Here is a 26193-nt window from a genome sequence, read left to right as displayed (position 1 = left end):
TGTGCTTGTAGGTAACTCATACTTCTCTGAATTAAAATAACTTATTTTAACAAACCAATGATAGTATTACTTTATATTTTTCTTGTTTGTTACAAGTTTTCACACACAGCATCTCAATTTAAAACTCACAAGACCATTCTACCATGTAATCAGGCCACATACATTCAGCCTAGAAGAACCAGGGACTCCTGCCTTTTGGTCAATATTTCCTTTTCTGTATCCCTCTGCCGGTAAGATTTACCATTAGTCAAGTGCTAAAGATAAAGCATATTTTCCAAGAAGCAATTGTACCTTCACAATACTGCGCTAAATTTCTAATTTACCGTGAAGATGTAAGTTTTGTAACTCTGGGTAAGCTACATCATAATTCAACATTAAAAACTAACCTAAGACAAAAAAGAAAGTATGGAACAGTAACTAACAGGATTGTATGCTTAAGGAACAGAAGTGACCTTGTGCCTCAAAGAGGGAACCAGATGTATAACATTCAGACATTCCTCTGCTGAACTATTAAAACACAAACTGGTTGTACTGGCAGAGATCCTAATTTTTCAGAGCTCATACAAGTTACGTCCCATGAATCTAACCTTAAACCAGAACAAACCGGAAAGAGAAAAAAATTGCCATAAACTTGGGGCGCCTGGGTGGCTCAGTAGTTAAGCGTCTGCCTTCGGCTCAGGTCATGATCCCGGGGTCCTGGGATGGAGCTCCCATCGGGCTCCCTGCTCAGGGGGAAGCCTGCTTCTCCCTCTCCCACTCCCCCTGCTTGTGTTCGCTCTCTTGCTGTGTCTCTGTCAAATAAATAAATAAAATCTTAAAAAAAAAAAATTGCCATAAACTGAAGGCAATCTAACAGTCCATGAATGTATTTCAAATATGACTTTGCTTAGGAAATCTAGTTTGGGTGTGATTTATTTCAAGAGGTATTTTCAAAAAAATATACTTACTAATGCCAAACAGTGAAGTTTTCTTTGAACTTCAAAGTTTTCTTTGAATTTCAAATTTATTATAGAATCCCGTCCCTTTGTGGAATAAAGTATTTGGGATTTCAATTCAATTCATCCATCCATGTTCCAGGCAGACATTTTGCTAAATAGGATATATGATCAGATTTCAAAGAAACAAAAGAAAAAAACAATTTCACAAAGTCTATACTACACAGCTCATTTCCCCATATGATAGCCGCAAGAAACATTTAATGTTGGAACACTGTGTGCTATCTTTATTAATACATGATGACAGTACTAACCCACCGTCAACAGAGAAGTCACCAGCATGTCTGGGACAAAGGAAAAAATCTAGACAGTAAGAGGTAAAGGCTCACAGATATTTTTCAACTGAGTCACTGAGACTCAAAGAGGTATAGTTTCCAACCATGTCCAGTTATTCATTTTATACTTGAAAATGAAAATAAGAAGCATGGGACTAGAGGCGCCTGGGTGGCTCAGATGGTTGAGCGTCTGCCTTCGGCTCGGGTCATGATCCCAGGGTCCTGGGATCGAGCCCCACATCGGGCTCCTGCCTCAGCAGGGAGCCTGCTTCTCCCTCTCCCTCTGCCTCTCTCCCTGCTCATGCTCTCTCTCTATCTCTGTGTCTCAGATGAATAAATAAAATCTTAAAAAAAAAAAAAAGCATGGGACTCGTTGGAAAGATTTGTTTTTAAAAAAAATATTATGAAAATTAAGCAAATTTCAAAGACAGTGGAGGACCAGAAAAATCATAAAACATTTCTGCCCCATCTTCTTAATCTCAAGTCATTCTTCTGCCCAGTAATTTTCTCATTTTTAAGACCCTACCACCAACCTTGCTGATCAGGCAGCAGAGATCTTCAAAGGAATAAAAACAAAGGCCTTTTTGATCACAGGACCACTCCTTGGCTCCTGGACTGAAAAAGAGCTCCCTTGTTGGGATTTCTACAGGAGACTCAGGAGAACAGACTGAAGCTCAATCACCCTTACTAAAACGAGAAATTCTTGATGATGTATGTACTTCTTTACTCTTTAGAGCTAAACACAGCTAGTATAAGAATTCTCCCCATATGCTATCTGTCAGACTTCCACTCTGGAAGCTGAGCTATATCACCTGAAAAAGTTACCCTTCTAACTAGAAAAAACAGAGTAAACAAGCCAACTGTAGAAAGCCTTACCATCTAAGCCCTAGTGTTGAGGCAGTCAAACATCATCATCATTTAGCAAAACTTCTATAGTGCATTACGATTCAACTTTAAACACTTCAAGTTCCACTCAAACAAGTGACTGAATGGCCACATACCTAAAATTCATGGTGATAACTTTTTGTCAGGGACAGATTTTGATCTATGCCAACAACTAGAATTGGCTCATCCCCACAAATCTCTTTGAAAAACTTTAGTGCAGGGGCGCCTGGGTGGCTCAGTCGTTAAGCGTCTGCCTTCGGCTCAGGTCATATTCCCAGGGTCCTGGGATCGAGCCCTGCATCGGGCTCCCTGCTCGGTGGGAAGCCTGCTTCTCCCTCTCCCACTCCCCCTGCTTGTGTTCCCTCTCTCGCTGTGTCTCTCTGTCAAATAAATAAATAAAATCTTTAAAAAAAGAAAAACTTTAGTGCAAAAGCCCCAGGATATAAGAAATTCACAGATTCCCAGTCACAAAGAGGCATGGCCTTTCATCACATGATTTTAAAACTGCCGTTTCCTACATCATGTGGGCACTAAACAAAAGCTTGGCCAACATCAACACTCTCCATATAAAGAAGCCTCAGGAAGCTACACAGTTCTCTTTAAGAAAAGAGAACCATAGGTCCTAAACTCTAAAAGGAAATCCATAAAAGGATGAAATTTTATGGTATGAAAAGAAGATCTCAATTTAAAAAAAAAAAAAGGGAAAGAAACCTTAAGGCCTTTGAATACTTTGAAGTGGCTATCCTCTCCATGAACCGATTAATACTCAGTTTTTTTCTGGGGCTTGACTTGTTCCATTCTTCAGGGAAGGGGAGAATGTAGACAAGAACTGGAAACCTTTATAATACTTCAACTGCACTTCTGCCATTCCTGACACTTATGAGGATTAAGAATGGTTTTCCTGGGCGCCTGGGTGGCTCAGTCGTTAAGCGTCTGCCTTCGGCTCAGGTCATGATCCCAGCGTCCTGGGATCGAGCCCCGCATCGGGCTCTCTGCTCCACGAGAAGCCTGCTTCTCCCTCTCCCACTCCGCCTGCTTGTGTTCCTGCTCTTGCTCTCTCTCTCTCTCTCTAATAAATAAATAAAATCTTAAAAAAAAAAAAAAAAAAGAATGGTTTTCCAAAAATATATGTTGATGAATTACTTTACATATCTTAAGATAGTTTTCAACCAGCAGTTTGCACAAACTATATAATCTATTTAAATGTGTTATCATACATCGATATAGCATATGATTGCTAAAAAAATTCTTGATTACAATTCTAGCTCAACTTCTGTTCATCCAATAAACAAAAGTCATAATAAAGAATGGCTTCTTGGCTTCATGGTGATATTTAAATGAAATGAGTATGCCTAAATTCTTCACAATAGTAAAATGTAAAGTAGTACAAGGGCAATTTCCAGCTAATTATAAGATTTAAATTTGTGCCAAATAATTTACACTTGTATTGCCAGAAGAACAGAGCATCTGTACAGTTTTTATGTAAATGTACTGAACAGAGAAAAAGTGTGCTCTTTTCCATCTTAGGATGCTATTTCTAGATTTACATAAGGGACCAGCTCCAATGATAAAAACTTTAAAGTTTCACAACAATCATGTTCCACGGATTTATTTTTCAATCACACACATTATAAATGCCAAGAGTAATTTCCTATTATCTTGGGAAAAAAGCTACTTACAAGAGATAGCAGCAAACTGAACAGGTTACCAGCATGGTGATGATAACTCTAAAAAAAAAAAACACCATCATTAGATAACCAGCAAACTAAGGAGACACTGTCAGATGGTTTAAGCCTCCTTCCCAAATTACAAACTGGCAAGGTCTGTGCACCAAGAAAAGGGAACTGAATCTGCTCAAACACCAAGGGACTGCAGTAATTAACATTTGTATTTGAAGGGATATGCATTGAGGCCACAGCTTAGATGGCTAATCCAAACCCCTCTACAACTGAACACAAAAAGCTGCAATGACAATTAGTTTTGACATCCAAGAAACTACCTATCTGGTAGTTTTCTCTGCAATGAAATGACACTATACTTGTAAAATTTTAACTTTCTAGGAGCGCCTGGCTGGCTCAGTTGGGAGAGCATGCGACTCTTGATCTTGGGGTTGTGATTGTTCAAGCCCCACATTGGGTATAGAGATTATTAAAAATAAACTTTCTAAAAAATGTCAGAACTGCGTAGGCTTACAATGAAAATGAGATGATTCTTTAAAAAAAAAATTAAATAAATATATATGTATCTTTCCAATGCTGACCTCTCCCCATCTCCATTCCTGTCTGAAAAATAGTTAAACCTAGATCTCTCATCAGCTGAATCTCAACATTTCAAAGACTGAATTCATGGTATCCTCTTCCCATTTCTCTTTCCAAAGGCTCCTCTTCCCAATTTCCTACGCCCCAGAAGAAGCTCTGTCATTTCCACCCATCTGACCCACTCCTCAAATCTGTCATCATTTTGTTCATGCCTCCTCTGCACCCTTAGTCACCAAATGCTAGCAGATTCAAAACTTTCTTCCTTCCCTTTCATCCTACTACAATCACCTCAGAGTCATCTTTCTAAAATAATTCTTCTGTCACATCACTCTGCAGCTGAACACCTTTCAATGCTCTCCATCCTCCACAGGAGTAATTTCCAAAGAGGAGGTCTCCACACCCCACAGAGTAAGCAAGACTATCTCCTAGAATGCAAGTAGCAAATATTAGAATTCCTGTTTACATTTATTTTCAATTCATCCTTTAGAAGTTACTTGTGTGTGCATGTACTTTCTGGGGTCAATACTAGCACATCATTCTCTCAGAGGATTTTCAATGAGTGTCCAGTATGTACCAGGCTCTGGGGAAAAAGGAGTAAACAAAACGGATGAAAACCACTGCTCTGGTGAAGTTTACATATTCGTGGGGGAAGACAGACAACAACAAGATGAACATTAAACAAGAACTATTTACTTAGGTACCATTAGTATGCCAGGTGGTCAGTAAGTGCTAATGGAGAAAAATAAAGCAGGAAACGAGGATAAGGGTATACAAGGGTTGGAGGCTGTGCTTGCAATTTTAAAGAGGGCCTTCAGGAAAGGGCTTACTGAGGACGTGGCAAGCTGGCAAGACCTGAAGGTAAGGGAGTGTTCCAGACAGGGGGAAGAGCAAATGCAAAGGCTCTAGAGTACCAGGAGTTGAAAGAGGACAGAGGCCTGTGTAGCTGAGCAGAGCGAGGGGAGCCTAGTAGAAGTGAGGTCAGGGAAGGGGAAAATATAGACAAGAATTGGAAACACCTCTCAAATAGTTCAACTGTAGTTCCGCCATTTCTGACACTCATGAGGATAAAGACCAATGTCTTGGTAGCCTCTAAAGGAAAAGGGAAGCTATTTGGAGGGATCTAAGGAGAGGACTGACAAAATCTGATTCAGATTCTAAGAGGACCTCTCTGCACAGTAGAAACAAACTGGGGGAAGAGAGGCAAAGGGAAAAGCTGAAAAACCAGTTTGGGGTGGGGGGAATTGCAGTAATCCGTGGACCAGGCTGGGAGCAGCAGAGGTACTGAGAACTGGTCAGACTCTGGATATATTGTGAAGGCAACATTCTTCAAAATATCTAACTTATACATTATGCTTATAATACATAGATAAATATGCATGGGAGTTTGTGCTACAAAATTTTGACAGCTGCATAACAAAAATGTTTGATTTTTGAAGAACTACACAAACCAGTCCAGCTCCTCGCCTATAATCAGTTCCCTCCGATCATCCTCACCACTGTCCACTTTCAAACAGCAACCTTCTACTCCCAAAAGCAGGTGGCCTCAATGTCGCCCCAAACACATCAAGTTTACTATTCTCCATTCCAAGCTTTTGCTCATTTTCCTCTGCCTCAACCCGGAATCCCTCTGTCTTCTGTCTCCCCCAAAGGCCACTTCAGAGACCTGAAACTGCAGGAGGCTCTTCTGTGTTACCTGCTTACTACTTTCATATCAAAAGCTCCTCATTAAAATATGACCTCCAGCATGGCTGGCTAAGTCGGAAGAGTGTGGGACTCTTGATCTCCGGGGTCGTGAGTTCAAGCCCCACATTGGAGATAGAGATGACTTAAAAAAATAAATAAACCTAAACAAAAATAAATGAAATATCCCCTCCAAATATGCCACTTAGTTGTTGCAGGCTGAAGTGTCTGAGGTGAAGTATCATGATGAATGCAATTTACTTTCAAACGGTTTAGCAAAAATATGTATGTGTGTATTTACACACATACACACACATTCACAGATATTACAGATATAAAGCAAATATGAATATGTTAACAATTACTATATCTAAGTGGTGGAATACAGCACTCTTACTATTCTTTCTGCCTTTCTGTATGTTTGAAAATGTTCTGTATGCTTGAAAAAATTGGAGCTGACTGAACTCCCTGTGAGCTAGCTCCATCCCCTCATCCCCTCCCCTACATCTACCCCTAAAGGAGCCACTGTGAAAAAAAAACAGAAGGTTTTAGAGCATCTGTGGATCCCTAAAGAGAGGGAAGTCATGAAAAACATGAATGGTCAGGAAAGCTGACTCCAAACACAAACTTGCTTTTGTTTAGCCCATTTTGTTGTAGAAAAGGATGAGAGCAAGGGGTTTGCTTTAGGTTATACAGAGACTTTTCTGCATTCTGATGTGCATGTGATGAGGGAGCAGAAGGCTAGCTGAGGACAAAGCAGAAGCTGGCACCCTGCAGCTTGCCCCCCCCCCGCCCCCCCCACTCCTGTGTGATGTTCTTCCAGGAAGCTCCCAACTATCTTAAAGGTAATGCCTTGGCGCGTGCGGCGGTGGGGGGGGGGGGGGGGACAACCTTAACTTGACAATGGCAAGGCCTCCGGTATCTCGTTGGTCCTCTTTAGAATATGAAAGTTCTTTTGAAACCTCCCTTTTCCTTACCTCCTAGAACTCCCAAGTATATAATCAGCCACCCCTCACAACCCCAAGGCAGCAGCTCTTTCTGCCCACGGGTCCTGTCCCCGTGCTTTAATAAAACCACCTTTTTACAGCAAAGACGTCTCAAGAATTCTTTCTTGGCCGTTGCCTCCAGACCCCACCCCACCGAACCTCACCTATATTCCAAAACCACATCACGTGGGTCTTGCAGGGAAAAGGATTTAACATCAAAGTGTCTCTTCTTCCCTTGCCACATAGCACCTTTACTTATCTACTTAATGAAGACGTTTTTAATCTTTCAAATCAGAAATGCTGTGATTAAAAATTCACCTAGTCCTTGAAGCAATTAAGCTCCTTCATGTATTAAAAAACAAACTCTTTCGCAGCCTTTCAGGAAATAAAGGGGAACTAGTACTAATTCAATACTAATACTTCCTTCCATCTTACAATGAGGAAATGGGAACACTGAAAAGTTAACTGAATTGTCCAAGGTCACAAGGATCATCCAGATAGGAGCAGCGTTTCTCAAAGTGTAATACAGTAACTCCTAGTAGACACTTCGTGTTTTAAGAACTGCTCAATCCCGCCAAGAGCAGGAATACAAGGACTGGGGTGGAGGCTGTGAATTAGACCCGGCTAACCTATCACTAGCAGGTTAAACCTGAATCAGGACACTAGAGCTGGAAACTGAGTAGTCCATGTACTATAGGAGCCATTTCATTACCCTGGATAACAGCAGTGGCATCAAGTCCCAAGGCTGGCCATGATGGGTCCCAAATGGGGGTCTTTAAGAAAGCAGTGGTCCATGTTACAAGCGCATTAATAAATGCTTTTCTGAGTATTTAGACTGGAAAGCAGACAGTAGGGTAATGAAATAGTTGAAGACAGAAACACAACAAACTACTTTGTTGTTCTCTAACTCCAGTAGGAAAAACAAGTCTAAGAAATTAAATTTGGTTAATACAATTGTTTTAATAACCCTAGAACTCCAACACTGTGCATCCTCTATTATAGTCTGGAGAGTCTATAACTGAGGTTATTGTTGGGGGGGGGGAACCCAATGCTACCAAATGATAGAAATTCATCTACCATTTTTCCTTTTTAAACAAACTGTGATTTACTTTCAGCTAGAAAGAAGTACCAAGTCTAATACAAGTCTATTCCAGACAGCAAAAGGGGTTTGGGTCACAAAATATTAAGGAAGTAATAGCATTTTCTTTCCCTTAATAAAGGCAATAGAATTATCCATTCAACGGGTATTTACTGAATGCCCACTAGGCATGCAAAGCACTGGAAAGCCACCAATGTGTTTCAAAGAATAAAGCAAGAGATGGTGTTCTGGCCAAGCTCTGACTTCAGCCTAAGTTTCATTCCACATGATCTTGGGCTGAGAAAAAATGACTAAAAAGCAAAAGAGGAACCAGAAAGAGGGTGTTCCAAAGCTCCTTTGAAGACAAGGCTCTCTATACAACAGAAAAGATCTACTTACAAAACTGATAAAGCTCTATTTAACAAAAAAGTCTAGGGGAAAAGTCTTAGTCAATCATTCTAAGAAGTTGGTGCACTCACAAGCGCAGGAGCGCCCTCCAAAAGGTATGACGCAGGGGTTTCTAAACAATACCTCCTGGCTCTTTGGTAATTAATCTCGCTTTAGATCAGGCCCTACCTGGCGCCCACTAGATGCAAGGACTGGGCTCCATGCTGCTACACAAGCTTGTGTCGGGTGCAACTGCGACAACACGTGAGACACAGAAGACAATTTCTGTTTTATCTGATACTTTCAAGTTTAGGCCTCATCTGAGTGGAGGGCAGGGCTAAAGGGGCCAAAGTCGTCTAGGGGCAAACCACAACTTCTCCCTGAGTCGGTATAAACCCATTTCCTATGCACCCTCCCGAGACAGGCCCGTGATGAGAAAAAAATTCCCCTGTAACCCCGTCCCAAGGAGGGTCCGTTGGGAGTCACCGTCCTCACCCTCGGACTGGGGAACCCTGAAGCCGCCGCGGTAAGAAGTCGGGGGGGCTGTAGGAGGTTGGGGACTGACTCTGGAGTCCGGGGCCGCCCCGCAAGGTCTCTGACCGGTGCAGGTCGCCCCCTCCCCCGCCCGGCCCGGCCGGTCCTCACCGCGCTTTCCTCCCAAGGCGGGCCTGGCGCACTTACCCCCGGTTGGGACCCTTAGGAATGAACCAGGGCACGCAGAAGCCGACGAAGCCCCAGAACACGCTCATTACGATGAGAGGCACCGTGAGGCCGCTATACGCCATGGTTGCCGCCGGAGCTACCAGCCCCTGCCCAGCCGCCTCACTTTGGTCCCACCCGGAAGTGTCAACACCGGGCCGCGTGACCAGCGCGCGCAAAGACCCGCCTCTCGCGCCCCACGTGACCCGCGCGCCGGACTCAGCCCCTCCCTAAATCCCGTGTACTTTACATATGGACCACGGTTTCCGTGCCGTAGCCGTGTGTCCTTACCTGGAATTACCTCCTGATTTCTTCATTAAGCAGAATGGATTCCTGGATTAAATGGGAAGTTGGACCAATAACCTTTAACATATGTACCAACTTTTCAAACATAATTCCAAACTTTCACCTAGCCAGTAATATAGGAAACTAGATGGTCATCTTTGTGCTCATACTGCTCTCCCAAAATAGCCTAAGCAGAAATTCTAGCGTCCTTAAGTTCCAGTCCAAGCGCTGGCTTCTCCAAGACCTATTTCATTATGTTAGTGTGTCTCTTGTGGCCGTATATTTTAATCAACCCTATTGGAGGCAAACTCCTTGAGGACAGGCACTGTTTAACAGATCATTGCTCCTCAAGAGTATTATACATAGAATGTGCTCAATAAACACCTGTAACTGAACTGAGTAATTAAGAAAGAATGAGGTCAGCCAGAACTAAGAGAAAAAAGTCTACTCCTTTCTCCTATTTTTTTCTTAATTTGTTTTTAATTGTGGTAAAATATACATAAAATCCACCATCTTAGCCATCAAGTGTAAAGTCCAGTAGCATTAAGTATATTCACTTGTTGTGTGCCCAATCTCCAGAACTTTTTCATACCCATAAAACAACTCCCCATTCTCCCTTCCCCCAGCCCCTGGCAACACCCATCCTACCTTCTGTTAAGTTTGACTACTCTAGATACCTGATACAAGTGGAATCATACAATATTTTTCTTTTTGTGACTGCCTGGATTCACTTAGCATAATATCCTCAAACTTGATCCATGTTGTAGCGTGTCAGAATTTCCTTCATGGCTGAGTAACATTCTACCGTATGTAGATGCCATATTTTGTTTCTCCATTCATCTGAAGATGGATATTTGAGTTGCTTCCATTTTTTTAGGTGTTATGGATTTTTTCCTGTCTCTTATTTTTTTTTTTTTAAGATATTTTTTATTTATTTATTTGACAGAGAGATAGCACAAGTAGGCAGAGCGGCAGGCAGAGGGAAAGGGAGAAGGAGGTTCTCTGCTGAGCAGGGAGCCCGATGCGGGGCTTGATCCCAGGACCCTGGGATCATGACCTGAGCCAAAGGCAGCTGCTTAACCGACTGAGCCACCCAGACGCCCCTTCCTGTCTCTTAAATGAAGGCAAATATTTTAAGTTGATTCCATTAAGTCTAACCTTTGCCTCATCTTCTTGGCAACTTCTTTAAAAACCAGGTGTTGGGGAGCATAGGGAAGTGGCCATTCAGACATTAGTTTTGTGTAAATCTGTTTCATCCTCTGTGAAATGAGAAAATTCCCTTATCTTGGTATTACAGTTGTGGGCTAGTATTGGCCAATAGCTCCCTCTATCAGTCAATCTGTCAAAAACATTTTATCACACATTGTGAATAAAAACTGGTGTCCAAGGCCAGGAACTAAGATTCAGTGACCCACCAAATGAAATATTCTCTGCCTTCAAGGCACTTAAAGTCTACTTCAGGAAATGTCAGTATGGCTCAAGGACCCCAGGGGAGTCCCCAGGACTCTCCCAGCAAGTCTGTAAGGGCCTCTCTGTTCTAACTACCAATCTGTATAAAGCTGAATTTTCTTCCTATGCTTTACTGGAAACATGATGCAACAGAGTGAATGCAGAAGCATTACTAAGAATCCATTTGTCTTCTATTAAGCCAGACATTAAGGAATTTTGCAAAAATGTAACAGAATGTCATTCTTCCCACTACATTTCTAAATTTTGGCTTGGAAAAGAGTTATTTTCCATTAAAAAATGTTCTTTCTGTTAACATATTATAGGTTTATTATTATTTTAAAATGAATCTAAAATTAATGTTAAATTTTTGTTCTAATTTATAATATGGTAAATTATATGATCAATATAACCCACATAAAAGTTAAGATTTTGGGTCCACAATAATTTTTAAATGTGTAAAGAGGTGTTGAGACCAAAAAGTCTGAGATCAACTTCCAGAGGAAAAACCTCCAAGCAACCCCAAAAGGATAAAGTAAAGAACTGACTGAAATGCTACCGTGCAACCCCACCAATCCCCTTTCCTAAGCCCAGCCCTGTAAATAAAAACAGGCATGCAAAGTCACAAAGCCATGGAGTCATAGAGCTCCTTTCAAGCAGATCTGGAAGCCTGGAAGTTACTGGAGAAGCTGAAAGCTCCAGCATGCTTTACAACTCATTTGCTCAGCACATATGTATGGAACATGCCCTGTGGGTGACCACCATTCATTTCTTGTGTGGCAGCCATATGCCATTGAACCATGTGTTTTGAATTACCTCTCATTCAATATTCACAACACCTATTATGATCTTATTAAATCCATTTTACATATTAGGAAAGAGAGGCTCAGGTTTGTAACTTGCCTGAAGTCTGTTTTAAGTAACAGAACTGGGATCTAAATATTGGTCTTTGGACACCATGGTGGCTCAATTGGTTAAGTGTCTGCCTTTGACTCAGGTCATGATCTCAGGGTCCTGGGATCAAGTTCCGCATCAGGCTCCCTGCTCAGGTCTGCTTCTCCCTCTCCCTCTACCTCCTGCTCTTGCGCTCTCAAATAAATAAAATCTTAAAAAAATAATAAATGTAGGTCTTCATGGCTCCTGTTCTTTCTACTAAGCCATACTGCCTATTTCAGACATCAAGTCAGCCAAAAAACCCTAAATTATACACAGCTTAACAAGACAGAGACATCTAATTCCTAAGATGAGACCTGTGAACACCTATTCTGGAACTAGCTGCTCTCCTGCTTGGGGTAGGCTACGATGGTTGACTTAGTTAATTCTGAAGGCCAAAGAATATTTTACCTAATATATCTGCATATTTATATTGTAATTATGGTGTTCAAGCAGTAAATCAATTTTATATTATAGAGCTGTTTACATTTGGATGACCTGCCTTTCTCATGAAGACTTCTTCATGGATCAGACTTTTAGTAAGCACCCAGTCATATATGCATAGAATATTTCTGGAAGGATACAAAAGGAACTGGAAGCACTGACTGCTTCTGGGCAGAGCTGAGTAACCAAGAATCACAGGGACAAGGAAACTTACTTTTCACTATGTAACTTTTGTACCTTACTATATGTATTACTTCTTTTAAAAAAACTAATTTAACAGAACAATGAACAAAACAAGCCACCAGATGGGAAGTGCTCAAAGTCCATAGTATCAGCAGAGTATGGTAGACTCTTGGTTGGTAGAGTTCTGCCCAGTTCCCAGTATATTCAATTACTTGCCTGCCCAACTACACTGAGAGCTCTGTAGCTGAATATCTCATGCCTGAGCGCAATATGAAAGCAGACATTCAGAAGCAGTTATCTGAAGTTTAAAAGTTTGGAGGCTTCCCAAAATAGCATAGGGGACTCACTCAAGTGAGTGGACATCTGCAAATTCAATGAAAAGGTTAGTAGGAAACTGTTGGTTAAGCGACTGCCTTCGGCTCAGGTCATGATCCTGGAGTCCCGGGATCGAGTCCCGCATCGGGCTCCCTGCTCAGCAGGGAGTCTGCTCCTCCCTCTCATGCTCTCTGTCTCTCATTCTCTCTCTCGCAAATAAATACAATCTTAAAAAATAAAAAAAATAAAAATAAAAATAAAAAAAAAAAGAAAGTCATTCCAGGAAACATGCTAAAATCCTTGGGCCTGAATCCTGATAGGCCAACCCACCCATCTGGCCTTCTCCAGTGCCCATTTCCTACAGCAGCCCAAACACAATACTACTGCCCTTAAATCCTCCCCTTCATTCAAGAACTAGTATTTGAGGAGCCTGGCTGGTTTGGTCGGTAGAGCATGTGACTCTTGTTCTTGGGGTTGTGAGTTTGAGCCCCACGTTGGGTGTAGAGATTACTTAAAAATAAAATCTTGGGGCACCTGGGTGGCTCAGTCGTTAAGCGTCTGCCTTCAGCTCAGGTCGTGATCCCAGGGTCCTGGGATTGAGCCCCGCATCGGGCTCCCTGCTCAGCAGGAAGCCTGCTTCTCCCTCTCCCACTCCCCCTGCTTGTGTTCCCTCTCTCACTGTCTCTCTCTGTCAAATAAATAAAATCTTTAAAAAAATAAAATAAAATCTTAAACACACACACACACATCCCAAAAAACGCCAAGAACCAGTGTTTATCTGAACTCCTGAGAAAAATTTTCCCTCTGCTCTTGCAGACAAACTCCCTGCCAATCTCCTCTAAAAGACAATAGTTAAAATTTGCTGAGCTCTCTGTGCTTCACATGCAGTATCTCAAGTATTAAGTCTGACACCTCTTTGAAATAGGCACTCTTATTATTTCCATCTTCTAAATGACAAAACTGAGGGCCAGAGGTTAAGCAATCTGCCTGAGGTCACACAGCTAGGAACTGACAGAGCTGGCATTAGAACTCATGTGTGATGCTGAGCTCCTGATCTTGACCATGCACTATGACTCACCCTGCTCAGTTTAAGTAGTCGGGTAGGATCTGGTTGCCTGTGAAGGCTGGTGGAGGGGATTACAGCTCTCAAACCTCTTATCTATCATTTGTATTGAACAAATTGCTAAAAACAAGCCAAGTCCAACTCCTAGGAAGCATCATAATTTAAGTTTATTGATGAGAATAATGGCTGGAGCCTAGGGCCCAGACCAGGCTATCAGAATATATCATCCTTACTATAAATTTAACGTAGTATGAAATCCAACTTTTATGCAACTTTTGGGATACTAAATTATGTGTTGAGAATCAAGACAAAACTCAAAATTAGAAAAAACAAACTACAGACCTTACTGTTTACCTACTCACTAGACTACTAATGATAACACGCACCTACTTTATATGCTGCATGTATACATACTTTACTTTTTTTTTTTTGATACAGAGAGAGAGGGAGAGAGCGAGGGGAAAGAGGGGCAGAGGGATAGGGAGAGAGAGAATTCCAAACAGGCTCTGCACCCAGAGCAAGCCCAATGCAGGGCTCCACCTCAAGACCCTGAGATCATGACTGGAGCCAAAATTAAGAGTAAGATGCTTAACCAACTGAACCACCCAGCCGCCCCTACTTTACATATATCATAATCCACAATTTCCCAAAGTTAACTGGTTGTAAGCATCACACAAGAGCTATGTCAGAAATATACATGCACTCAAGACTTGAAGAGGTCTCTCCTCAGAATTACTGCACGGAGGAATCACCACCAAGCAAGGGGGCGGAGACTAATATTAGCAAGCATCCGAGTGACTCCTAAAGTCAGGAGAGTCTGGTGGACCACTACTTTAGCTTTTACATTTGATAAGCATTTTCACAAAGAGCAACATTTTTAGCTTCTTACCTAGATAGGGAAACAAGCTCATTAAAAATGCCCGAAAACCAAAGCAGAATTTGAATCCAGATCCCTGTGGCTTTGGAGCCAAGACAATATCATTCTGCCTACTCTTTTTTTTTTTTTTTTTTAAGATTTTATTTATTTATTTGACAGAGAGACACAGCGAGAGAGGGAACACAAGCAGGGGGAGTGGAGAGGGAGAAGCAGGCTTCCCGTGGAGCAGGGAGCCCGATGCGGGGCTCGATCCCAGGACCTGGGATCATGACCTGAGCCGAAGGCAGACGCTTAACGACTGAGCCACCCAGGCGCCCCTATCATTCTGCCTACTCTTAAAAATCAATGCCCCAAAGGGCACCTGGGTGGCTCAGTTGGTTGGGTGACTGCCTTCAGCTCAGGTCATGATCCTGGAGTCCCAGGGATCGAGTCCCGCATCGGGCTCCCTGCTCAGCAGGGAGTCTGCTTCTCCCTCTGACCCTACCCCCTCTCATGCTCTATCTCATTCTCTCTAATAAATAAATAAATAAAATCTTAAAAAAAAAAAAAATCAATGCCCCAAAATCAGAGAACGCATACTGAATTTTGTGGTTTGTGATTCCATTGATTTTTTTTTGTGAAAAATCTTTACCTCTTTCAGTGCAAAATGCATGTCAGAATTGGAAATATAAGTAAACAATAGCAATATTAGTATTTGAACACTCACACTTTTCAGAGTCCTCAGAAAGAGCCTATTTGATCCTGCCATTTTCCATGAGACAGGAAGGCAGTGCAGGTATGAACTATACGCTTTACTACCAAGAGAATGGAAGCTCAGAGGTAAGTAACTTGCGCAAAGGCTTCCGACTGTCCTGTGGCAGAGATGGTGACAATGTTTTTCGTACTAAGCAGCACTACTGCTGCAAATATATAGGTTCTTCTCCCTGCACACAGATGTCCAGTCTCCTGTCAGACTCCGGTACAGGGCTGACGGGGTGAAAGAAGAACACCAGAGATGGATGGCTAAAGTGGGATGTGGGTCGTCTTCGATGCAGTCAGGCCGGGTTCAAATCTTAACTCTATCTCGTGTTCTCTGGGATCTGGACAATTCATCTAAGCTCATTTTTCTTCACCAGGCAAATTGGGAAATAAGAGATTCAATCAACATTCACTAAGAAACTCCAATGTGTCAGGCCACGTATCACTAGAGTCATGAAAGGCATTTCATAATTTTATGCATTTTCATCATTTATGAATTTTAATCAATAATTTATCACCGCAGCAAGGGAGGATTTTATTTACTTTTAATTTTTTTTTAAGTAGGCTCCATGCCCAGTGCAGAGCCCAATGTGGGGCTGAACTCACAATCTTGAGACTGAGACCTGAGCTGAGATCAAGAGTCAGACGCTTAACTGATTGAGCCACCCAGGCGCCCCAAGGGATTTTGGATGTGGATATGGAGCTGAATCTTGAAGGGTAACTAGACGTTACACAAGCAGAGTTAGGGGTCCCCAGAAAAACAAAGAGAAGTCATTTTAGGCCCAGCTATTTTCCATGATCTATGCCTACCTGGCTCTTGCCCTAGCACACTTCTTGCAGTACTGCCTACGAGGTGTCAGAATTATAAAGAAAAACAAAAACGTCAATAGTTAAGGACTTTAAGGGAACAAAGAGAATGCAAAAACTAACAGATTCTAGTAGGCCAGGAAATGGCCTCACCATATCAGAGATAATAAATCAGTGGCAAAACTCCCAGGGCTGTTTCAAAAGTAAGCAAGGCGCTGCATTCCTTCCAAGATAAGGAGCCCAAGACTCAATCCTGTTTATATTGGCTCTCAGAGCTTGCCCCTATTCCTTTCCCCTTGTCCAACAGTTACCTCTGCTTCATTATAATGTTAAAATCCCCACCCAAGGAGGAGAACAAACCTCATTAATATAACATACAATGCTCGTATAGGCATGTTTCCTTAAGACATGTGCACAACTGTATGCCCACCTCTACCTACAATGAAGAAACTCCCCTTTCTGAATATTCATCATAACCCTAAATAAAAGAAACCTACTCACCCCTATTTGGGGAGTCATGGTTTTGGAAGCTACTCCCTGTGATCTGATTTGCTGCAAATAAACTTTCTTTTGTATAACAACACCTGGTGTAGTCTCTAACTCCCAAAGGAGTGAACTCACGTTAGGTTGGTTGCAGTTAGACCTGGAGTCTAAAACTCAAGATGCCAGTGGGGGCCTGGCAAGTTGGGTACACGAGTGGCGCAGACTGGATAGGGACAGTCAGCCTGTGAGCTCCACACGACTGATGCTGGGTCGGATTGGGGCCCCATGTAACCAGATGAAGCAAGATCTGGATTTCTCCATGAAATCCTTCAACTTTTAAATGTTGGAAATTGACCTATTAAAATTATGAAAACAGAAGGAGAAACATAATTTGTCTGTGAGCCAAATACTGCCTCCAGGCTGTCGTCAGTTTCCTGAGTTAGCTCCAGGTGAGAGGAAGGACATTTTAGTCATTTGGAAATGCATTTGCAAAGTCAAGACCTTGGGAAGGGCAACCTGGTCAGAGAGCTGCACGCCATTTGGTTTGGTTGGAGCACAAGGGAGAGGAAACGAGCCAGGGAGCAATCCGTCAGACTCGAGACCAGAGCAGCACCAGACACTCAGTGAGATCTTATATGTGCCAGTTCACATGATGACTACCACTAAGTGGGGCAAACTCCTGCATTAGGGACCAGAGCCCTGTCCTGTCCACCCCATCAGCCATGAGGGTTCAGGCAGGAACAAAGCCATGCTACCACTTCCATTCTGCTGCTCAGTACGTTAAAACATGGGAAAGTATGGCAAAGAGGAATTGATAGTAAGATGGATTTTATCTATAAAACAATGCAAACTCCCCGTGGAATTAGGAAACAATTTCAATTGTTATTCATAAAATTAGTAATCAAAACAGCAAAAGTGGATTTACAAAGCTACATTATCAATAGCAAAATGGGAAGGAGATGAAATGTTTGGCAGATGTCTTGAAGAGTTTCAAAGGAACACACACCAGCTAAAGGTCTACAGTTAAACTGTGCTTGCACAACAGGTTACATTCACTCCTGCATTTTCTCAATAAGTTCTTCCTTATATTTGCCTTTCTCTTTTCCAACCTGTCGAGATTTGGCTTTGCATTCGAGAATTTTTTTCCGATCTTTGTCCAGCTTTAGCCTGGTGATAACCACCTGTTAAGGGTAAGAAAACATCTTTATTATTTTTTTTTTTAAGGAAAGGATTTATAACTACAATTATTTTGTACAGAAGAGCTTTTCCCAACAATAGCAATACCCCCTAACTCCTGAGGATCTAAGAGACCAGTTAGATAGTTTAGTGATATCAAATATTGGGCTGGGAAAAATTATACTGCCAACATGTTTCTGGTTCGTCTATCACCCTTTGGCCGGCAAAATGCATTGTTTTTTAAACATGTGCATTCCCACCAGCTACCGGACCACAGGTCACAAGGATAAGTAAGACCCTCACCACTCTGCCCTTATCTGAAACTCTGGAGGAGAAAGACCCTACAATACAGTGTGTGAAATAGGAGTGCAAATGAAAAACAGCCTATTACACCAGGTGGGTGTGAGGGCCATAGGAAGAGATGTTCTCAATTCTCTCTCTGGACATCATCCAGTAGGAAAGTGACGCCTACAGTACCTGGAACCCTCTTGCAACCTGCTCGAAGACAGAGCCTTCACCAAGGATGACAAAACAGAGAAGAAAAGAATCTGGATCCTAGGTCTATGAATCGATCAAGCCTGCCTGACCTCCCTCTAGAAGTCTTTCCCTGGGTAGGGCCACCTGAGTAGACAGTCCCAACACACTGATAACTCTGACAACAGCACTAAGCTACACAGCTGCTACCACCGTTTGGTCCCAGGCCATACCTTGCTCGGGTGAATGCCCACATGGACAGTTGTCCCATTAGCCTTCTCACGCTGTACCCGCTCGATGTAGATGACATATTTCTTTCTGTACACCTGGACCACCTTGCCAATTTGCTGACCTTTGTAGTGTCCTCGAACCACCTAAGAGAAAACACAAAAGAAAAATTTCCCCCCATTCTAATATGTGAACATCACAGTGAGGAAACTAATTATCAGGAATACACAGACTAACATATAACTTTTTGCACAAAAGCATATTAACCCTTGCAGTCAAAAGTCAGCTATTTTTTGGCTATAAATCTGCTCTGTGTTGTTCTAAGTCAGGTGAAAATTCTTCACCTGAATTTTTTTCTTATCTGAAACAAAAAATTCCTTGAACTAGGATGGCCACCACAGACCTAGTCCTGAGAGTAAAAAAGTATAATCACTATACACCCAAAACTAACACAATCTTATATATCAATTATATCTCGGTTAAATAAAAGTAAAATTTAAGAAAGAAAAAATATAATCATTCTCAAGTGATTAAATGGAGAAGGATGATTAAAGATACTATACTGAGACTCTCCTGCAACCATTTAAAATGTTTTCAAAGAACAATTTATGACCAAGGAAAATGCTCAAGATAGGACCTTTAGAGAAAAAAAAAAAAGAAAACAAAGCTTTATATGAAATATAGTCTGAATCTTGTGTAGGTATGTTTCAGATATATGGCATATAACATGGTGGGATGGAAATATATCCAAATGTCAATAATGGTTGCCACGAAGTAGGATTACAGATGACTTTTTACAAAACGTGTTATTCTTCCATATTTCAAGATTTTTTTTTAATTTTTATTTATTTTTTAAAGATTTTATTTATTTATTCATGAGAGACAGAGAGAGAGAGAGAGAGGCAGAGGGAGAAGCAGGCTCCCAAGGAGCAGGGAGCCCGATGCGGGACTCAATCCCAGGACTCTGGGATCATGACCTGAGCCGAAGGCAGATGCTTAACCATCTGAGCCACCTAGGCGCCCAAGACTTTTTTTTTTAAAGGAGGTTCCACACCCGGCGTGGAGCCCAATGTGGAGCTTGAACTCACAACCTTGCACTTAAGACCTGAGCTGAGATCAAGAGTCAGACACTCAACTGACTGAGCTACCCAGGTGCCCCCAAATTTCAAGATTTCTATAATTAACACAAATATTTTATAGTCAGAAAAAAATTAACATGTTAAATTAAAATCTCTTGGGTTGTTTTCATATACTAAAAATCTTACTCACACTCCAACACTATTCAAAACCAACTAGATTACGGTTTCCCTGAAGGCACAAGCCTATTAAACAGGAGCCACAATATAGCTGATGCTGATTATAAGAAACATAAAGGAAATAACCACATATAAAAAACTAGAGAATTTCAATACTCCTAAAATGTCCATTTAGATTGTTCAGCTTACTTACCAAGGTGATTTTCAGGTTGAAAAAAGAACAGCCACGCCTCACTAAAAATCCACTACACTCTATATGACCAGAGACTCTTACATGAAACGTGGAAAAGTCTGTGAAAAAGCCCCTCTTAACCATCATCAAGACTGAAGAAAGAGTTTAATAAAATGAGTCCAAAGGAACACCCTGGTTAAAGAGAACTGGACAAACACTAGACCCAGCGAGGAGAGGGACAGGACAAGACTAACCCAGCTGGCCTGGAAAGGGGAAGGAGAAGACGCAAAGATGATATCCAGAGTCTGGTTGAGCAACTGGATGGATGGACAGGCCTTTCCCAGAGGCATGGAACATGGGGGAAGAAACATTTTAGGAGAAAACAGTGTAGTTGGGAACGTGCTGAATTTGAGGCATCTCGTGACATTCTAGTGGAGAATTCCATACACAGCTGGAAGACCAACTGGGTCGGCAACAAAGACCTGGGAGTCCTCCAAAGATGGTAATTTGGAGCCTGATTTTGCTCAGGGAGCTTGTGGTATGAGGGCAGAATGTAGAAATCCGAGAAAAGCCAACATTTTGGAAAAGCTTATAAGGGAGACTGAAATGGCCACAGAGAATGGGAAACTGGGGGAATGTGGGATACTGCAGCCAAGGAAAGAATGTCAAATGCCAAGGAATGGTCATCTACAGGAAGGATAAAGGAACAAATGTGACAACAAGCTGGTCACTGGTGATCATGGCTAGTGTGCTTCAGTGGAACAGAGGGATGGAAGCCATTTACAGTAAGACAATGAATTCACCAGAGATGAGAAGGTCACTGAGGTCAGGCAACAAAAAAGAGAAATTCTCTGGCCTCATCTTAATGTAATGGGTAATAATCAGTTAACTAATAAACATGCAAATATACAATCATTAACTGGAATAGGGCACATGGGAACTTACTGGATCATAACTATGGTGATGGCTACGTGGCTTTTCATCTGCCAAAACTCACCCGTGCATTTTACTGTATGTAAATTCTGCCTCAGTTTTATTTATTTTTCATTTGTGGAAACATTTAATAATTCACTAACGTTGCACAGAAATACAATAACAAGGGCGAAGGGGAATGCTGGAGTGACTGAAGTTAACAGGTACAAAATCATGATTACAGAAAGTTTCAGACTTCAGAAGGGGGCGGGGCAGAGATCGCAAGTGTTTTGAAAGAGAAAGGAATTCATCTGGTTCCGAAACGGGAAGGAGTGGCTCTGAGACGACATACATTGTGCATGGGTGACCATATGAAGATCTGAAAAACTGCCCTGTTGGCTAGAGATATCAGTTAGTTGTCTGGGAGAGGAACCAAAAGGTTTTCACCATTTGATAGCAATTGGAAGCTACTACAGATTTCTAAAGAGAGTAATGTGTAAAAAGTTGAGAAGCTAGAGGCAGGGGACTCTTGAAATAATCTGGATACAAAATCACTGAAGCTACAAATGAATGTAAAGATGATAGGCCACATTAAAAAGCAGTAAATCCTGGGGACAGGATGAGGATGAAGGAGATGGGTTAGAGAAAGTTTAAGCGTATCAGCCTTGGAGGAAGCACGAGGAGGCAGCTGCCAGGCACAAGGGGAAATTGGGCCAAGCTGAAGTGTTCTTGCAAAGGAGATAATGAGTTCTAAAAAACCAGTCCAAAACATAAGAGAACTGGCAAGAAGGAGCAGGAATGCAAACCGAACTGAATGCGCAGATTTGCAGGTGTACAGGTCAAAATGAGTGCCACAATTTCAGGGGGTGGAGGGAGCAGTGTGCTGCAGAGAAAGAAGAACTAGGCAAGGGTAAAGGGTCACAGGCAAAAGGCGAAGGAGCTTCACAGGCCAGAGAACTGGCAAACCCTTATCAAGGAGAACCTTGATGTGGCCTTAACATGGAAGCCAGAAAGGAAAGAATTCTGATGTGTACCTCCTTGGCTGTCAGTCATGGCTCCTCTGAGCTTATCCTGAACTCGCCTAGAATCCTCAAGAGTTACCAAAGGCAGAAAAGATGTGTTCCTCTCAAGAGTCCAGCTTTCAATCAGTGTCTTCAGAGAATAGGTTTCAAAATTCTGACCTTGAGAGCTAGGGTAGAGATGCCCTCTCCAGCCCTGCTGGGATGTGGCGACCAGTTCACATCATCTCAAGAGGCAGCTGGGACTTCAATTCATTTTGCTTCAGTTCCACGAGCACAGTGGTGGAGTCAAAGCTCCGGTCTGACTGCAGGTTGAGAAGATTTCCAGCTGTGATGCCGTGACTTGGCACACCTGTTCTGGAACCACACCTGGATCCTGGACTCAGGGAGCAGGGTGAGCGCAGACAGGCACTGGCACAGGCAGATGTCGGGGCACACGGTCTGGAGGAAGATGAGCTCCAGCAGCCGCAGGTGGGCCCAGTATGCCTCAGTTTAAAAAGAAATAAAATCAAATTGTGTTCACTGCTAGGAAGCAAATATAAATACAGGGTGCTGATACCATGCTGATTAATGGATCTGGGAAGGCTTTTCTGGGGAACTGACATTTAAGATAACATTTGAAAAATGAGGAGTCATTCAGGTAAAGGGGAGAAGGAAGAGCACTCCAGGCAGAGGGAGCCTTCTGGGCAAAGACCCCGAGGGAGGAAAGATCAAGGCATACTTAAGGACCTGAAAAGGCCAGTGTGTTTGAAGTACAGAACATGTGGGGACATAATAGGATGAGATGAAGCTGGACAAGCAGACCAGGACTGGGGCACATGGGGCCTTGTTGTCAATGATTTTAGATTTATAGTAAGAGTCAACCACCAATGATAGGTTCTAAGCAGAATCTAATTTGCCAAAAATGTCCCTCTGTGAAGAATGTTTGACCAGGATAAGAGTGAAAGCTAGTGTCTTGAACTAAACTGGAAATGTAAAGAAAGACTTATCTTAGAGATAGAATCAATTAAGGTTAAGTAATCGATTAGATGTGGGTTAGGAAGAGAGAGACATTTGGGAGAATTTAAAGGTTTATGGCACAGGCAAGTGAAAAAGTGATGCTTATTGAAGTGTGAAAGATGGGAGGAAAAGCAGATTATAGACAGAAGCAGTGTTCCGGTCAAGAGTACTCCCGGATTGGAAGCTTGAGACGACTATGAGGTTTTTAAATAAAGACGTTCCACGCATAGTTAGATCTACAGGTCTGTGCTCTGGAAAATGGTTTGGGCTGGGATATAAAAGAGGGAGTTGTTAGCATAGGGCAGACGTTTGGATCTCGGAACAGATAATATCACCCAGGGAGGCAATGTAGGCAAGATGAGATGTTAGACCAGGTGCAGACCCTGACAAACTCCAACATTTAGAGATCAGAGGAGACCAGCAAAGGAATCTGAGAAGTCAAAAGTAAACTGAGCCTGAACGGTCACAGAAGCCAAAAAGCCAAACTATTTCAAGAAGTAAGGCAGTGCTACCAATGCCAAATGCTACTGAAAAAGTCAAGCATGATGAGACCAAGATGTGTCCACCGGATTTAGTCACTAACAGGTTATTTGTGATCTCAGCCAAAAGCAGTTTCTATAAAGTAGTGAGATACAAATCAGATTGGAGAGGGTCTAGGCATAAATGGGAAGGTGAGGAAGTGTAGACAACTCTTTTGAGGACACTGGCCATACATGCAGAACAGAGTAGTAGTAGCTAGAAGGAAATGGGGGACTGGGAAGAGAATTTAAACTTTCTAGTTTTCTTGCAAAATCAAGAAACTGACAAGGAGCCTGCATTTCCCTTCAGTAGCAATGGGCTGAAGGTACACCACAATCTCCTTTAAATGAGGCATGAGCTTTCCAGTTGCTATTTTCTTGCCATCAGCCAACCTCCCTTTTTTAATTTGCCTACCTAGCCCTTATACACATTTGCAATTCCCCCATTCTAGAACATGTCTGATGGGAAGGACCTAGAAGAGAAATTGCAACTGTTGATCATACCTCTAAACTATACTTCCCACTCTATTCCTCTCATTCCCTCCGGCCAAATTATCCCCTGGTTTCAAGCTTCTCAAAATGTTCCTCAAAGCTTCAAAGTGTCCCTGTGCCTTAGAAGATACACCAAATCCCTTAACCTTATCCCATTTCATTCTCTAAAACAATGTTCTCAATTAGGGGAAAGGGGAGGGGGTGGATTTTGCTCCCTAGGGACATTTGACAATATCTGGAAATATTTTCGCTTGTCACAAATGTGAGGAGGTACTACTGGCATCTAGTGGGGAGAAGCATCCAGTCCAAGATGTCAACAGTGCTGACGCTGGGAATCCCTGCTCTAAAATGTTGAGCTCCATGGCGACAGGTGCCTCGTCAGTCCTGCTTACTGCTAGTGTCTAGAACAGTGCCAGCTCCATAAATTCTCAAGGAGTTAATCTACCCCGGCTATTTCAGTCATCCCCCACTCTCCCTTTCTTACCACACATCCAAAGCTCTAGGAAGAACAGACAGCTTATACTTTCTCACAAGGATCATTCTCTTTCATAATTTCATGCTTCTGACTTGCTACTTCCCTCTTCTCTCTGCCAAATCCAGTACCACCAATGCCCAGCCTCTGCTAAACCCAATACTACTGAGACATTACTCTTAACACAGCACTTTCTCCTGGAGAATTTGGTTCAAAGAGTCACCCTGAGCAACACCTGGAAAACTTGCAGCCAAGGGACTAAATCGAAAAGCAAAGTTTTGCTTGGCTGGTATACTATTTTTTTTAAAACAATCATTATTATTAAAGAATCGCATGGGCATGCTCTCAATTAAGCTGGGTAGGCACATCTCAATTAAGATGGGGTAGGCACACTGGTGGTTGTGGGCCCCATCTCCGGTCCGACACATCTGCAGGGTGACATTACTTGCCAGGGTCGTGAGGGCATGTGAGTCTACGACTTCCCCACGTCCCAGCACACATGACACTCTTAGGCAGCGCCAGAGCGACATGCAGCTGGGTAACGAGAGCCTGAGGGACACCAACCTGGACCTCGTCGTCCTCGCGGATGGGCACGGAGCGGACGCTGTACTTCTGCCGCAGCTCCTTGGAGAGTGGGGAAGACATGATCTTCCTGCGCACGTGCGAGGGCGCACTGAAGTGGCGTTTGCGGTTTTTGCTGCGGTCCGAGGTAACGAAGGGGTTGAACTTCATGCTGACCGTCTGCGAAGAGAGGCGTGGGAAGGAGGAAAGGGTGCTCGGTTGGGTCCCAGGGCCTGCTCGCCATCCAGGACACGCCTCCCCACCGCCGCACAAGGGCTCTACGGGAGGAGGTGGCCTCGGGGGAAGGTGCCTGCGGGAGGAGAACGGGGGAAGCGAAGGGTCTGGGCGTTACAGAGTAAGGCGAGCGCGGGCAGCGCCTGCCTGACCAGAGGGGCCGTGGGAAGAGGGCGGCACTGGGACCTCCAGGCTGACTGGGAGGCAGATCGGAACAGGAGAACGCCCGGTCGGAGGTCACGCAAAGAGATCTTTGGGGAGGTGGACGGCCCCGCGGACGTGGGGGAAGGACCCAACGGGGCGGAAAGCTTCTCACTCGGACAAAACACCAGCCTCTACTTACCTTGGCGCCCGTTATGTTCAGACCCTGAGCGCGCAAGGCCGGAAGTGAGGGCTTCCTGACCGCGCAAGCGTAGAAAGGAAGCGGAGCCCCATTCCTGTCGGAGCCAGACTGCGTGGCGCCCCCTGCGACTTGGGCTGGGATCGCAGTGCCTCTTTCCAAGGGGCCATTTCAGGGCTGGGCGGCTTTGGGGGTCCCGCCAGGACCCACAAAGAGTTGGCACCGCCGGGGAGAACGGGCATACTTCTGTGGGGCCTGCAATAGAGGCCTACTGGTGTTTTAAAAATAGGCACGCCAGAGTCTCTTTCTTATCCCAAACTTTTTCTTTGCCTCTTGTTACCCTCTGCTGAGGTGATTTTGATGTTAAATAATAGTTGTTAGATGCTTTGGGCATTCATGATCCAAACGCAATCCGCTGACTTGCTCCTTCGAAATCACTGAGAAGCTTGCGCAAAATGCAAATTTTTGTGGTCCATCACAGTCCTACGAAACCAGGCAATGGTAGGCCCGGGTTTTAAAGCAA

The 26193-nt window shown here is 43.1% G+C and overlaps 2 protein-coding genes across 3 annotated transcripts in view; both read right to left on the bottom strand.

The window, feature by feature from the left end:
* The window catches only part of ATP6V0E1 (ATPase H+ transporting V0 subunit e1), a 37054-nt gene extending 27652 nt beyond the window's left edge, over window positions 1–9402 (bottom strand). For both annotated transcript variants that reach the window (XM_032403727.1, XM_032403726.1), the window contains exons 1-2: window positions 9226–9402; window positions 3835–3882 (exon numbers count right to left, since the gene is read on the bottom strand). In XM_032403727.1, coding sequence (XP_032259618.1) covers window positions 3835–3882; window positions 9226–9329 — 152 coding nt within the window. In that variant the 5' untranslated portion in view covers window positions 9330–9402. The remainder of the gene's footprint in view (window positions 1–3834; window positions 3883–9225) is intronic.
* Window positions 9403–16187: 6785 nt separating this feature from the next.
* RPL26L1 (ribosomal protein L26 like 1) lies at window positions 16188–25723 on the bottom strand. The gene is made up of 4 exons (XM_032403725.1): window positions 25674–25723; window positions 25100–25276; window positions 18701–18841; window positions 16188–17998 (listed from the first exon to the last, which is right to left on the bottom strand). Exons 2-4 carry the CDS (start codon window positions 25265–25267, stop codon window positions 17870–17872), a joined length of 438 nt encoding a protein of 145 aa, XP_032259616.1. The 5' UTR covers window positions 25268–25276; window positions 25674–25723; the 3' UTR covers window positions 16188–17869.
* Between the last annotated feature and the right edge of the window lie 470 nt (window positions 25724–26193).

Source organism: Phoca vitulina, unplaced genomic scaffold (genome assembly GCF_004348235.1).
Source record: "Phoca vitulina isolate PV1807 unplaced genomic scaffold, GSC_HSeal_1.0 scaffold6, whole genome shotgun sequence".
NCBI classification, from domain to species: Eukaryota; Metazoa; Chordata; class Mammalia; order Carnivora; family Phocidae; genus Phoca; species Phoca vitulina.
This window is presented reverse-complemented; position numbering and strand designations above follow the sequence as displayed.

Bases quoted from the DNA above. Each gene is read 5' to 3' on its own strand.
- RPL26L1 (XM_032403725.1), bottom strand. From the start codon at position 25,267: ATGAAGTTCAACCCCTTCGTTACCTCGGACCGCAGCAAAAACCGCAAA. The intron at 18,842-25,099 runs GTTGGTGTCCCT...GTTTTCTCTTAG, and splicing joins GCGAGGACGACGAGGTCCAG to GTGGTTCGAGGACACTACAA. The intron at 17,999-18,700 runs GTATGGCCTGGG...TACCCTTAACAG, and splicing joins TGGGCATTCACCCGAGCAAG to GTGGTTATCACCAGGCTAAA.